At 42.4% G+C, this 14,329-nt stretch overlaps 1 protein-coding gene across 4 annotated transcripts in view; it reads right to left on the bottom strand.

Annotated features, from left to right (window-relative positions):
* The window catches only part of IQGAP2 (IQ motif containing GTPase activating protein 2), a 122,969-nt gene that overhangs the window by 104,533 nt on the left and 4,107 nt on the right, over nt 1-14,329 (bottom strand). For all 4 annotated transcript variants that reach the window (XM_014965001.1, XM_014965002.1, XM_014965003.1 and 1 more), the window contains exon 2: nt 1,059-1,158. In XM_014965001.1, coding sequence (XP_014820487.1) covers nt 1,059-1,123 — 65 coding nt within the window. In that variant the 5' untranslated portion in view covers nt 1,124-1,158. The remainder of the gene's footprint in view (nt 1-1,058; nt 1,159-14,329) is intronic.

Here is a 14,329-nt window from a genome sequence, read left to right as displayed (position 1 = left end):
CTGAGTAGGTAACTGTCAGTGCCACACAGTGTTGGTGAGCGGAGCAGTGAGGAAACGAAGCTCAGGGCACTGTTTTACAGTTGATTCCTGACTGAAGTATGCTGGGTTGCTCCATTCCAAAGATCCTATGATTTCCCAGCTTGCACTATGAATCGGTTTCCTTTTCTCAACAGAAACTCCTAGGAAAGTCATCCAACTAAAGCTCAGGACTAAAAACACCATCATCATCAAATGCAGTGCAGAAGCAAGACACTTACCAGTGGTGCCCCGGGCAATAAATTGAGTACAACAGACATCTTTGAAAAGTTCTGACCACACTGAATGTAAAATATGCTTTTACATACAGTAGTAGCAGCACTTCAAGCTACTGCAAAAACACAAGGATATTGCACGTTGTTTCCTTGCTCAGTAATTATGAAAATATCGGTGAATATTTGCTTTGAGAATGAAGTGTACATAGCATAGTACCTTTGCACAAAGGTGATAAAATCCCTATGCACTTGCAGATCTGTGACTCATCACAGGCTCTCGCTTCAAGAGATGAGTACTCCTGACCAACGGGTTTAGAGGTACTAATGAAAGAGCAGAGTCCAGGTTATCTTATTGCCCTTACCATTGAAACACTGAGATGATATGGATCATTGACCCAGTAAGAGCCCAGGTGAATTTCTGCCATCTTAGCAATCTGAGTCGTTCCACAAACACTAGGGCCAAGGAGGGAGCACGACCACACAGTCAAGAACAAAAGACTTTCCCCAGTTAGTCACATAGGTCTGACTCAGCTTCTTACAAAACCACAGGCTTTGGTTTTAGTACCCAACCCCTACTTTGATTGCAGATGGTCACCACAGCAACTCTGAGGACGTTGTCTTATCTCTAAACCCTTCTTTGAATTCAATTTTTCCACACTGGGCATTAGTTTCTCACATTAAATGCTATAAAATTCCAAAATTAAGTTAATCTAAGAAGTTGAATTAGAAGTTACAGTGCTCAAGAGCACAACAGTCCTGAACTTCCATATTTAAAGGCCAGGTATAAGTGCGCTTTCATTTACTTACCTTTTTGCTTCTTCTAAGTGGCACAGATACTCATAAGCAATGTTCTGACGCCTCCTCTCATCCATTTCCTCCGCTGAAAGCCTTTCATCATCCACAATAGCTGCAAACAGAAACCCATATCAAGTTACACATGAGTCAAGGGTGATTCTTAGAGTAATTTTCCTGAGAACCTAGGCAAATTACTGCAGTAAAGAAATTAAAAGATCCCTCCTCCTCACAAGAGGCCCTTTACAGCATGGTGCACAAATATTACCAAGAAGATGCTATTCTCTCTATGGTGAATTCCTCGACTTTCACTTGTTCAAAACCAGGTGTGTTTTGCTCTTTGTATATCAGGTGGTTTGGTGGCAGGATGGAGCACTCAAACACATGGGGCCAAGGCTGGGACCCAGCAGAGCCTCAGCTTACACATTCTGAGGAGTTTGAGGACTCCCATGTGGAAGCTCAAAGCAGCAGTGAGCTGAGCAGCCCTGTACTAAGCAGAGCCTCAGCAGCGGAGACAAATACAATAATGTACAGCAGGTCTATCTCAAGGGCAACTTGGGAATCAGCTGCAGCTTCAGGAACCTGTGGGACCGCAACAGACTGAGTTGACTCCCACTGATGGGGCTGATGAAGGCTGTAATCAAATGAACAAGCTGTGGTATTCACACCCCACTTACTGCTGCAACCACATCACTTCCCATAAAAACACTCTCCCAGCCTATTAAGGATGACTGATTCTGTGCATATCTCCAGCTGCAAACAACCTTGACTATTAACAACTACTACCCTGTGACTGGTTCCCCTCTCTTTGTACAGAGGACCTCTGTGAGAAAATCTACAATTCTTCAAAATGTGACTAGCAATGAAGCTGAAGGACCGTACATTAGTGCTGACTCCTGGATGAGTTTCTATCACAGCACATGAGGCTTTGGGAAACAGCCTTCAGCATAGACTCATTACCAAAATTACCTATTTGTGCTAGCAGCTGCCAAAAGAACTGTCCCTGCCCTCCCTCATGTTTCCCAGCCATGTTCTTCCCATCACCTCTTGAGCCAGCAATCCTACAGCTGTGTTAATGAATCAAACCAAGGGGCAGCGCTCACCCAAGAGTGACAGCTACGAAGAAACCTGCTTCCAGGAAGATCAAGTCCCTGATCTGAGCCACTGCACACCTACGAGCACGCTGGTGCAGGCACAGGGGAGGGGACGGAAACACAGGGCTGGGCCAGACACTTTCTGTGGCAGCCCAACAGCCGGTTAGCTGACAACATCAAGATGCATCTTGAGTAAAAAAAACATGGGCCCCCTCTCCTCCTAAAATGCTCTGGGAGGTGCTTTTTCGAGTTCAACTGCCACACAGATCGCACATGCCACAAGCCAGTTTTCAGCATTTCCCTGACACAGCTGCCTCACGCAGTCGGTAAACAACTTCAGTAGCTGGCAGGGGTAACTCAAGTAAAAGACACTATAATAAAGCAAGAAGCTGGGCTTTACAAGTGCATGCATACTTTTAAGGCTATACCTCAAAAAAACCTCCAACGCAGAAATAATCCCACATGCATTTACTGAGGACACAAAAGAAGTTACACTACTCGCCCACATTTTGGACTGTTGCTGCCACACACTTGTTAACGTATCATACAGTTGCTTTAAGCTTTGTAGTTTCAGTTTTAATCACCATAAGCATTGATATCTCTCATCTTCCTTTGCTTTTAAGATGGCTCTTCCTAATTACCCAGAAGTTTCATGCACCGATAAAACAAATACGTGTCTTGCTCTGAGTCCTTTTAAGTCTGGTAGCTCCGTAAGTGTGACTCACTCTAAAATGAGCCCTCAGATATTGTAATCAGGCCATCACTTGCTGTGAACCAAAACATTAGTTTGGAGGCAAACATGAGATGCAGATGATAAAAATACTGAGGCTGGCAAACTGGCCATGGAGGCTGTTCTTGCCCATGCCACCACCAGCACGTCCACTGGTTGCTCCCACTCCCTGACAGAGCTCCTCTGCCACAAAGGCAGCCTGCCTCCCCAGAGAAGTATTGATGAGCCACCACGCTGAAATTTAATATATCACTTTACTACTTGTGATATTGAGCTCTAAAGCCACTTTTCAACCATCATATCACTCGCTCAGCTATGAGGACCCCACAGATGAAAACAAATGCCACCAGAGGAACCCCTCTGACCATTCTAGTTGGCTACAGCCCTGTCAGCCAGGATGGGGCAGCTAATACTGGACAGAGCCTTCGTCCCCCATGACACAGGTCCCATGCCCTGCTCCTCTTAGCTCATTAAACAGCCATTTACTCCTGCCCTCCAAACACAACTCACCACAGCCACAAGTAAAGCTGCAAAAAAGGCAGTTTGTCTGAAAGTCGGAGTAAGAAAACCACACAACCCATTTGATAAGTGTCAGTCTAGGAGTTTACCTGAACAAGAATAATGCTTTATAATCTAGTCCTGAATCTACACATCTACAGGCTCCTCCCATCTTCAAGTGGCTAGCCTCAAGTCTGTCATTATAATTATTTGCAAAAGATTGGTTCAGAGGGTGGATGAAGGCACTGACAGAAATCGTGGGATTGTAATAGTCGTTCTGCTTAGGTAACCCTCCAATAAGGAGGGAAAAGGGCAAGAGGCAAGCAGTAGTAACTTTCTGACACTGAAAAGTGGAAAGACCTTTTCTAAAAGAGGTACTGTATCAGCAGCTCACAGGTAGGAGATTAGGCTTCTTTCCCACCATGGCCAAAGCAGCTGTTCCTGGGCTGAAAACCTGAGCAGAGAAAAGGCAGAGCACTGGGAGTGCCAGCACTTAGAGTGCTTATGCTGGGAAGATTCTCTTGCAGCACCGGCTTCTGATAAGACTGGTTACACGCCTTCCCCCTCCAGCACATACTGGCTTCAAAGTGACAGTGATATCACATCAAATAGGCAGTTACAGACACTTTTAGAAACAACAGTGACAACCTGCAGGACAGAGGTGCAGAGGAAACCACTTTGAAGGCTCGGGTCCTTAAAGACTAGTTTACTATAATATATTTTGGCAAAGGCTTCAGTCTTTGTCTGGAGCCCTGCAGATAGCTTTCCACAACTTCAGACAAACACCCTACGAGTGCATGTATCAATGCAGCCACACCAAGTTCAACACACAGATGAGCTTGGTTTGAAGAGAGAAAGCTCAGTCTTTCTGCCTAATAGGAGAAGCATTAGTCAGGAGACTTGGAGACTGATGAAAGAACACTTACATCTCCGCGGCACCAATAACTTCTTGATAACACTCCACTCACAAGGGAAGACAGTGCTGCAATAAAGTATGTTACAAGGCAGAGTAAGCAGGGTTGGACTTCACTTGAAGACCTCCAGCCCACTGGTAAGGCAAAGTAGGATCCAGGCAGACACAACACATTGCAGCTGAAAAGATCCAAATGCCACAGAACAAGGCACATGTACACTACCTAGAAGCTATATCAGGGGGGTGGGAAGGGGAGGCATCTAAAATAACATCTTATCATTCAATTAATGATTGTGTGAAATTATTAATTTTGTGACTTTTGATTTGGAAAGAAGATAAAAAATATCAAATTTTGCCTCAAAGAAGGAATGTTAAGAGTATATCTGGACTACTAAGAAGAACTAATAAAAATGCCAGTGTATCTAGCTTAAAAACTACCAGTTTCAATTTATTTCAGATGTTGCCCCCCTGTTTGCCAACAGGCAATACATAAAAAGCATGTGTGCTAAGACACTAAGTTCCCTCATAGATATTTCTTCATGGAAAAACACTATAGGAAAAGTGTGTAGGAAATACTGCATGGAGCAGTGAAGTGCTACTAAAGCCACACCTAATTTTGAACAAACACAAGAAGAGACTTACTCTAGCACTCAGGATGATGCAGCAATTGTCTCTAATTCTCACAATTGATTCAATAGAAATAAAGTCATATCCTATTAGCAACTTCTTACATATTCTCATTCCACATATTTCTCACAAAAATAAGTCTCTTTAGCAGGGAGTGTTAGTAACTTGAGAGACTCGAGCATCTCCCATCAGCTGACATATCACATTTGAGTTGGATTGGATGATCTCTATGGTCCCTTCCAACTCTAAAAAAATTCAGTGAAATTTACATTCACCCTTATCTGTGTCTGAAGGAAGTATTTGCCCTGTGTACCATCACCATAGAAGAAGCAGAAGATCAGGCAAGGCAGTAGCTAGGGCTAGTGGATGTTTGGGTTTGGTAATGGATTGCAAAAACTTTCTGGTGTTCCATGATCCAAGACAGCCACTTCAGTTGTTGGCAAATACTTGGAGCTCTGTCAGCTGCTGACCACAGGGCTGCCAACACAACCCATGTGCCTACAGACAATATGGCACAAGCAGCATCTACTGAGTCTGACTCAACATTAGTAGACAACGTAAAAGCATTTCAACCCTCTGGATTTGAATAAGTTTTCAAAAATAGGGCCACCACTTTTGAAGCTGCATTGTAATTACTGAAATTAGTAATCAGCCCAGGTATGCAAAAGTCACTGGAGCCATAACCTTACTAACCTTCCAGTGTCTGGAAAGGGATCCAAACTTTCAGGTTCACACAAGATATACTCAGTTTACACAAGAATTTTGAGAACAGGTGCTGGTTGTGTAAATGTCGTCCAAGTTCAGAGTTAACCCTCTTATCACAGCCACAGCAAGGATTTTGGAGGTCTCAGGGGCACAGAGATAATCCCCATCAACACTGAGCTGACCAGATCTCTCCCATTAGTATGTTTGTACTTGAGATGACATTAAATAAGAGGTATTTTACGGGTCCAATTTGCAACAGTTTTCAAATGAGCCCATGGATGCATGGACTATATTTTTCAATGAAGCTAAACTTTAAACTTCCTTACTAATATGTAAGCAAAAAGTGTGTAAGGAAAAGCAATGTTTGTTTTAATTTCCAAATGCAAATTTATGGAACACTTTACAAGGCATAATTCTAAGTTATTCCAGGATAACAATTCCCCAAGCAAACAGGTTTTGTTGTCTTAAAAAAATGAGGCTAGGAAAAAACCCTGCAAAACCTATAGCAGCATTTAAGGCTTCATTGTCATTCATTTGTGCTCAGACTTATGACTTTCTGCAATAGCTCAAGAACAGCACGTGGCTGCTTCTAGCAGGTACAACCTTTAATAAGGCATTTGCCACAGACACACTGAAAGACTTCCTATACTGAGTAAGGCAAAGAAAGAAACAGAGGCTTTTATTTCCCAGGGCCAATCCACCTCAATTTGCTGCCATCAGAGACTTTTTCCCATGGAAAGTGAGACGTGATCAAGGAGGAGGGTGGCTCTTTTGGCACCACAGCAGGGAAGCTCAATACACAGGACATAACAGAGTACGGAGGGAACAAAATCCTCTTAGAGTGACAGAAAAGAATTTGTAAAGTCAGGATCGAGGGAGAAGAAAAGAGATACACGAGCGAGCACTGTAAAATGTTGGAATAAAAGTTTTTCACCGGAGTATTTGAATTAAACATTAGCTAAACCATACTTGGCAGTCGCAGCTGTTTGCCATCCTGGCCACGCAGTAGGCAAGGCAATGCAGTGCTCCAGTCTACTGGTGAGAAATTCTGTGTATCCCTCCCCGCCCCCTCCACTCGAGCCCATCCCCACATCCCCAGTATTAGCACACTGAAAAGCATTTAACAGAGCCGTGCTGTAACAGCTGAAAACGCAAAAGCCGAGCCCCTCTTGCACAAAAGCTCCTGACTGACGCTTTGCTGGCCATAGCCAGCCCCAGTGAAAGCTGAGCCTGGTAAAACAAGCTCTAGGCAGCATCCCTTTTATGTCTGCCTGTACCATGAGGACAAGCTGCAAACGTGAGCATTTGCCTTGCGCTTCAGTGATGTAGATTCAAGAAAAAGCTAGTTGCATTTCAGGTGGTCAAGGTGGCTTAAAACCTTAGGTTATATGAGAGCATGTAACTATTTTTCCCTAGTGTGAAAGAGGCCAATAAATTCAGTGCCGTATTTTAGTCCTAGTAAAATTTCTACTTTCAGGTACCCAGCATCCCCAGGAGTGCCCGCCCAGGGCACTTCAGCTCTGTGGTCACTCCTAGGTTGGCAATTCAAGTGCTGCTACTGCACCAACACAGCACCAGCCAACCCCCATCACTGGAGCAGGTCTGATCTGGTGCTTTTCTGATCTGGGCTTACTGCTACCTGAGCTGCCCTGACTGCAGTGGGGCAGGATCTTACAGTACTGCCAGGCAGCTGGAAAAATAAGTGGACAGGATTACATGTACAGATATCAGAAAAATACTGCTCAAAGCTACAGAGGCAGAAGAAGTTCCCTCCCAAGCCTTCACTCCCAGTATTGACTCACAGGCATCTAATGCAAAAGTTTAATATGCAGAAGAAAATACGCCAACTTTAATGATGTTAACAGAAAGGCTACTAAGAAAAAAGTCTTTACAGCACCAAACAGGTGCTGTTAAAGGTGTTCTGCTATTAAGGTATTTAGTACCCACTGGTCTGTTGTTACACTGGAAGACATTTATCTTTATATGAAAAATTTAAGGCTTCGATCAAAAGAGCTTTCTATAGACTTCCTCTGCCAAAGAGCACAGTCACAAGCAGCTAGTGCATGTCCCGCAACAATAAAACCAGATGGCCTGAGCCTTTTTCTATGGCTTCAGTTAAGGGAATTCAGTCCATTCCCTGAACATTAGCTCCAAGAAAAGGCTCTGGACAAAGGCAGACACTGCAAGCACTCAAAAACCTACCACAGCTGCGAACTTGGAGGGCAGACTCACTTAGACTAATACATTTCATTAAATTATGAGGCTCCACAATATGGCATTTTTCAAATCTTTCCAACATTGAAGTATTCTCCCCCTGCCTTAAAAATTACTATGTCTCTCCCAATCTAGTTATTACATTGTCTGAAGCATACAGGCTCAGGTTTTCATATAGAAATACACACGCATCTTCTGGCCAGCAGACAGACATTATCTGCTCTCAGAAAGGTCACACAGGATCTACAGGACCACCATTCTGGGGCAGATCTCCCTAGCAGACACTGCACAATCAGGGAAAACAAACAAACACCATTATCATGGGACTGTTGACAACAGAAATACAGTAAAAAGGCATCCTGATGTAAAATTCAAAATGTTTGCTAAACCAGTCTTTCCCTTGAGCTTTCTGATGGAGCCTCATTCCTGTTCATTCACTCTCCGTAGTCCTCCTCCTTCCATTTCCTTAAGAAAGGTCTTTTTTCAGCCTTAAGTATCTGCTACCACAAGTGCAACCACATCCATTTACAGAGACTGAGCACTATTGCAGTATATGAACCTTAGGACTGTCATACCAAAGGGAGGGTGATGCAACTGCAACCACAGCCTGTGCTTCCGAAGCCAAGTGTCAAAACTGTTTGATTTCAGTCTGTCAAGTGTCGACACTGGCAGAAGTCTGTAGGACATCTTAAGACATGTCTTAAGATACTTGAATTCCCACAAAGTTTAAGGAAAGTCTCATTTAAGCTTGCAGACACAAGGTAGCTTTGGCATTCAGCAAATAACCACATACACTGACAGAATGTTTAACATTCATTTTTCTGCTTTTAGATATACACATCCTTTACTCTACTTTTAAACTTCAGGCTTTGTACAGTCCCATCAAATGAGATTTTATTAGAGGAAACACGTTAAAAGACATTAAGTTGTTCTGACAATATCTTATTGTATAATGATACCACAGCATGGCCGTCTCTTTACTAGTAGAGCCCTTTAACCTTGTGCAGAAAAATAATGTGGTTCATTTTATTTTAACTTTAGTATAATTGTTCTGTATGTTTGCAAGAACAAGGAGACAGAGTAATGGAGCTGAAGGAAGAACAGGAAAATCAAACTTCAAACAATTTCAGTTAGATTCAAGCGTTGCTATCTGCAATCATAAACAAGAAATGCAATTTATCAGCCTATTGCCCAACCACTTCCACCTACATATAACTGCCAGTCTCATGGTTTCCAGCAATACTTTACATAACTCCTAAATAAAATTGTAACTGTTTATCTGCGCATGCTTTGCTAGCTGGTCACCTCAAGGCATAACAGGTTTCCCCGAGATCCAGATTCTCAAAGAACACCTTTCAGTTTCTAGCTCCTTTCTATGAACTACACCATTGACCTTGAAAGAGTTGCAAGCCTAAGGAAGCATTCATGGATCCTGAAGAGGCAGTGAACACCAATTACAAGTTATTTCTTTCCCTTACAGGCCATCCTATCTCCACTTGCCTAGTCCAAAACCCGCTAACACAGCCAAGTTTGAAGGTAGCTCAGAAAAGGCTACAGTGTGGTAAGTAGTCAGTCTGGTTGGAATATTTGCTTAGTTTCCACACGCTTACAGCAAGAATGACATTTTTCATGCAGGCTTAAAAAAAAAAAGCAAAGTTTTTAAAAGGCTGGTTGGTCAGATTAGCACATCACTGGAGGCTTGAGGCATTCAAAATAATATTGCACATTCCAGCAGGAATTTCCAACAGGCTTTCCTTCTCCAGAGGTTAATTCACGAAGAAACAAGTAGTAAAATGTGAAAGGTTCCTCTGTCAGCTTTATGCATTCACTCCTTTCGAAAATAAAGGACTTGTGATTTGAATTCCATGTATTTTGACACATTTACCATTTGCTCTGTTCATTTCACTGGAATTACTTTAACCTGTTGGCTTTTTATTAGCAATATACAGTAACAATCTTCAATAAAAGAGCCAAAATTTTTACCATATGGATTCCATTTCCTTACATTTTACCTACTGTGACCTCAGTTCAACTTAACAAAAGTGGAGTGTAAATGAAATAATGAAAAGGATAGTTTAATATTGCCAGGCTAGTAAAATACACTACTCAACTATGAAAGACACAGAAAAATGTTAGTGTCTACAGTATGTCTCAGTATCCCTGTAACCAGCTTTACTCAGAAGAAAAATTCTGAGTCTCTTGCCTACAAATGCCATCAAATTTATTTCTAGCATTAAAAAGTTCATATTTCATTCCTCTCTGGAAAGAATTGCAAGTATATCAATAAGTCAAACGCATGCACACACCTACATAAGGGAAGGAGCGACTTGTGGATTGTAAAATACTTTGAAGATCACTCAAAAAGGGTGAAAAGCTCATCTGAAAGGCATTCATTTCTACACAAGGAGCTGGAAGCAGAGGTAGAACAAGTTAACAGCAAAAGGTGTGGTACCCACAGCCTTCTGCTCAACGCCAAAGGCAACTCACACCATATGTAGTCACACCACCACTGCCACCTGTGGCCACAACCCCACCCATAAACATCTGTGGATCAAGTAGAGGTCAGAAAGCCACTGCAGAAGCAGAGTGGAAGAACAGGATAGAGGGGCTTGAGACCATCAGGAGGAAGGGCAGGGCGCAGACTAAACTCACCACAGTGGTGGCAGTAAAGCCAAATTCAGGTTTGTCCACCCCTCATCCGTTTGCACACATTGATGTTGGCCCACGGCTCTATCGCACTCCTGCTGCTGCTGCCAGTTTAGGCACTCTGCTGTGCAAACAGCAACTAAGATCACCCTCATTAAGTTTTTTGAGACATTTCGGCCAACATGCAGGATCAGAATAAAGTATGAGGCTTACAGTGACAACGGGAGGCCTAGGAACTGAAGAAAAGATGCATGTCTGACAAGAGCCACTGATGCTTCACAAAAAGGCAAACTAGATGAAGTCCACAAGGGAAGAGTGTAACACAAAGGATTTTGGTCACTGTTGTTATTCTTTGGTAGAAATTCAAGACACTGATGGACATTCAAACAGTAACCAATTAAGATGTCCTGCAAATGCTGCACAGGGTTTTTGGCTAAATCAGAATCTTGTCCCGTTTCTTTTTCAATTTGGAGAGTGTCAAAAAGCTCATCTGCATTATCACCTGAAACCAGAACGGTGATTTACAGATACACTTGTAGTAAATCCCTTCTACCTGGAGGCTACTCTTGGCTGTGAGAAAGGAGAAAGACAAGAGCAACAGGAATGGAGGAGTGAAAAAGAGGGAAAGGGAAAAAACCCTCACACCTCCTGAAAAAAGTCCAACATAATATTCTATTTGGGAGTGAATATCTGACAAATCAATTCAATATTCAGATCACTGGAAGACTGACATCAAAAAGCTTCCTACCAGCAAACTTACTGTACAGTAACCAGCTGAAAGAAATGTGGTAAAATGTAGCTTGAAGAACAGAAAAGGAGGATGACAAGTAGGAACACTGCAGTGACAGGCAGAGAACCTGAGAAGAAAGCTGTGTCTGAGTGTCACTGAGAACTCAGACAAGAGCTACACGAGTCTCGGGGTCTGAACCATAAGACTCAGGAGAGCTGAAACACCTGTATAGGACAAGTCATAAGCAAGACCATCACTTAAGCACTGATTAAATTTGAAATCACCATGAGAAAGACTGCAGTATAGAAACCCTCAGCCCTGACATCTGGTCTTAATTCTTCCCTTGATAATTCATCATCCCCTACTCCTTCCCCAGCTGGTCTGTTACAGAGTCCTTCTTCTACCAAGGTCTGAAGAAATCATCTGCCTCACTCTCTCCATACTCTGAAAAGACCTCCAGAAAACACCTGCAATGTTGCAGCACATTTTTCCTTCAAGATACAAACACAAGCATGTGAATAAAAAGTATGCATGCCATAAGGTTTGCAGCCTTAAACTTGGAGAACACATTTCCTTCTAACTGCCTTGCTTTTTGTTCCTAAATAATTATCACAATCTTAATATCTTTGAAGTTTGCAATTCAAATTCTTTGATTTACAGGCTCACTGGCTTTCATTAATCTTGGGAGAAAAAACTTCAGCATTAGGAATAATACATCTGAGAATTTATTTTGTACCTACGGATCCATAACATGCAATTACACAATTTTAATTTAAAAAAAAAAAGCTTAAAATTCACAAAAATGTAAAGAAATGCTATATGATGCAGAATATCAACATATAGGTATGGTAAATTTAGGTGATGAGTGGGACCTCTGGGCACCCAGAGGCAGTGATAGAACAGAGCCATGGTGGTTCCTGCCCTCCATCTGACATTCCCAGCTCCCTTGGGAAAGCAGCTGAGCTGCTTGTGAAACAGCTCCCAAAACTGCTGTGCACTCACCAGCTATTTCTGGAGCTGAGAAGAGCCAGCACAAGCAGGAACCACAAAAAAAGGATGGAGGTACAACATCAGTCTCATAAGCTAGGATCTCACCCTACAACCCACTGTGCTGCTTCACACAGGTGCAGAAAGTCACAGGGGATGGAGATATTTCCTGGTTCCTGCCTCACAGGTGGAGATACCTTCTCATAAAAAGAAGGCAAACTCAGTGTACTCATGTAGGTAACCAGTTCAGAGGCAGTCCCATCTCAGCAATGACCTCAGTTATCACCTGAAGCTGCCTCCACTCCACAGCAGGCAAGCAAGTGCTTGCAGCGTTATTAGAGCTGGCACCACTGGCTCCAAGGTAACCTCATCCTAGTGTACCTTGCTGGGTCACTTCTGATGCACACCACAAAAGGCAAGGAGATGTTGCTTGCAAGGTAATTGCTCATACTGCTTTTCAACAACTCTAGCCCATATTTCTCCTTTACATACATACCCAGTAATGAGAATTAATTTTTCCTTCATCATGAGGAGTTAGAAAGAAAGGAGAGAACAAAAGCACAAAAGATTTAAGTCTCTGATCACAGACCTTTGAGCAAGGTTTGAAAAGGGCAGACAAACCCACACCCTTTCTCTCAGTACGTCCAGTACCTAAATACTGAGACCCAAAGCTGCTCTGAGTGACAATGACACATCTAGCATTATACATATCGCTGCAAAATCATCAGATAAACAATGACCCAGATGTTCCTCCTAACTTCTCAATAAACCAAGTACTTCCATTTCCAGAACAAGCCACTGACAGCTGCACTCACAAGATAAGTTTTCACCTAAATCATGCACTCACAAGTATTCATACTAATTCATATTTCCTTTACACTGACACAAAAATTCATCAATCTCATTTTTAAGAACGTAATTTTTCAGGTTACTTGCTTGTGTGTGCTCCATAGCACACTCCAAAAAGTAAAGTTTGGATTAATGCAGCAAGTACTGGCCACAGGACAGCTACCTCGTTGCCTTGAATCCATTTCCACTAATGAAAGAACCACAGTGACGAGACCAGTCATGAATAAAATATCAGTAGCATATCAGAAGCATTGTGTAAACATCTCAAAACAAGCATTCTGCTTGCCATAGTAATACCAAAACCACTAAAATAAAGGAAGCTCAACTCGCTTTCAGTGACTGTTATGGCAACCATAGTACAAGCAACTCAACATGAAATTAAGCTATGTATTTGCAAGTTTTTAATTCTCTACCCAAAAAGGAACTTTACAACCTCAAGGGCTGAGCATTGACTTTTATCATCTTTTGCATAGCTGCAGTCAGGTTCCTTTGTTGACACACTATTTCAAAAATCAAGACTTTTGCTAGGACTTGTAATGCTTCTTCCCCCAAGCTTTGCCTCATTTCTCAGTTCATGCTTTTTAGCCACCCGCCTTACAATAACACATTTACAGCTGCCACAAGAAGCAAAGCAGTCTGAAAAAATAGCTACTCCATCATCAATATCTTGCCCAGGTGAGTCTCTGCTTTCTGTTCTGTATGGGAGCTATTTCTGTACACACCCAGCATCACAGCAAGCCTTGTTCATCAGCAGTATTTCTGCTTCTCCTGTCCTGCACACTAACGGCTGTCAAGAGTGAGTGCACGTGAAAATAATTCCACCTAATTGGTAACAGTTTTCATGCAAATGGTCAACTTCCAAGAAAATCTATACTTTATAACTTGAGGAAATTAAATTGAAATAACTTGATCAGATGTAAATTTGCATCTCAAATGTGGCCAAGCAGCTGGTGCAGACCAATTCTGCTACTGCTATAGGAGCCCAAAAGTCTTGGCTACTGATTTTGGTATCCTTTTAGGGAGTCCAGACAGGCCCGTCAAAAGGCAGCATTCGCAACCTGGACTGAAGCAGCCTACCAATCAGCACCCTCCCACCATAGTTTCAGGAAAAAATGGATACAGGTGGACATTACAGAAATCCACCCGTATTTTTATCAGAAGCCTCTGTAAATATTTATGGAACTACATAGTTTTGTTTAAGTGTGGAGGAAAAAAAAAAAAAAAAAAAAAAAAAAAAAGGGAAACTGCTGACTGTTATTGCCATGGTTCAGAGTTATAGGAAACACCAGCCCT

This window comes from Calidris pugnax, unplaced genomic scaffold (assembly GCF_001431845.1).
Source record: "Calidris pugnax isolate Ruff unplaced genomic scaffold, ASM143184v1 scaffold273, whole genome shotgun sequence".
In the NCBI taxonomy this organism is placed as follows: Eukaryota; Metazoa; Chordata; class Aves; order Charadriiformes; family Scolopacidae; genus Calidris; species Calidris pugnax.
The sequence above is the reverse complement of the archived record's forward strand: the minus strand, read 5'-3'. Positions and strand labels throughout refer to the sequence as shown.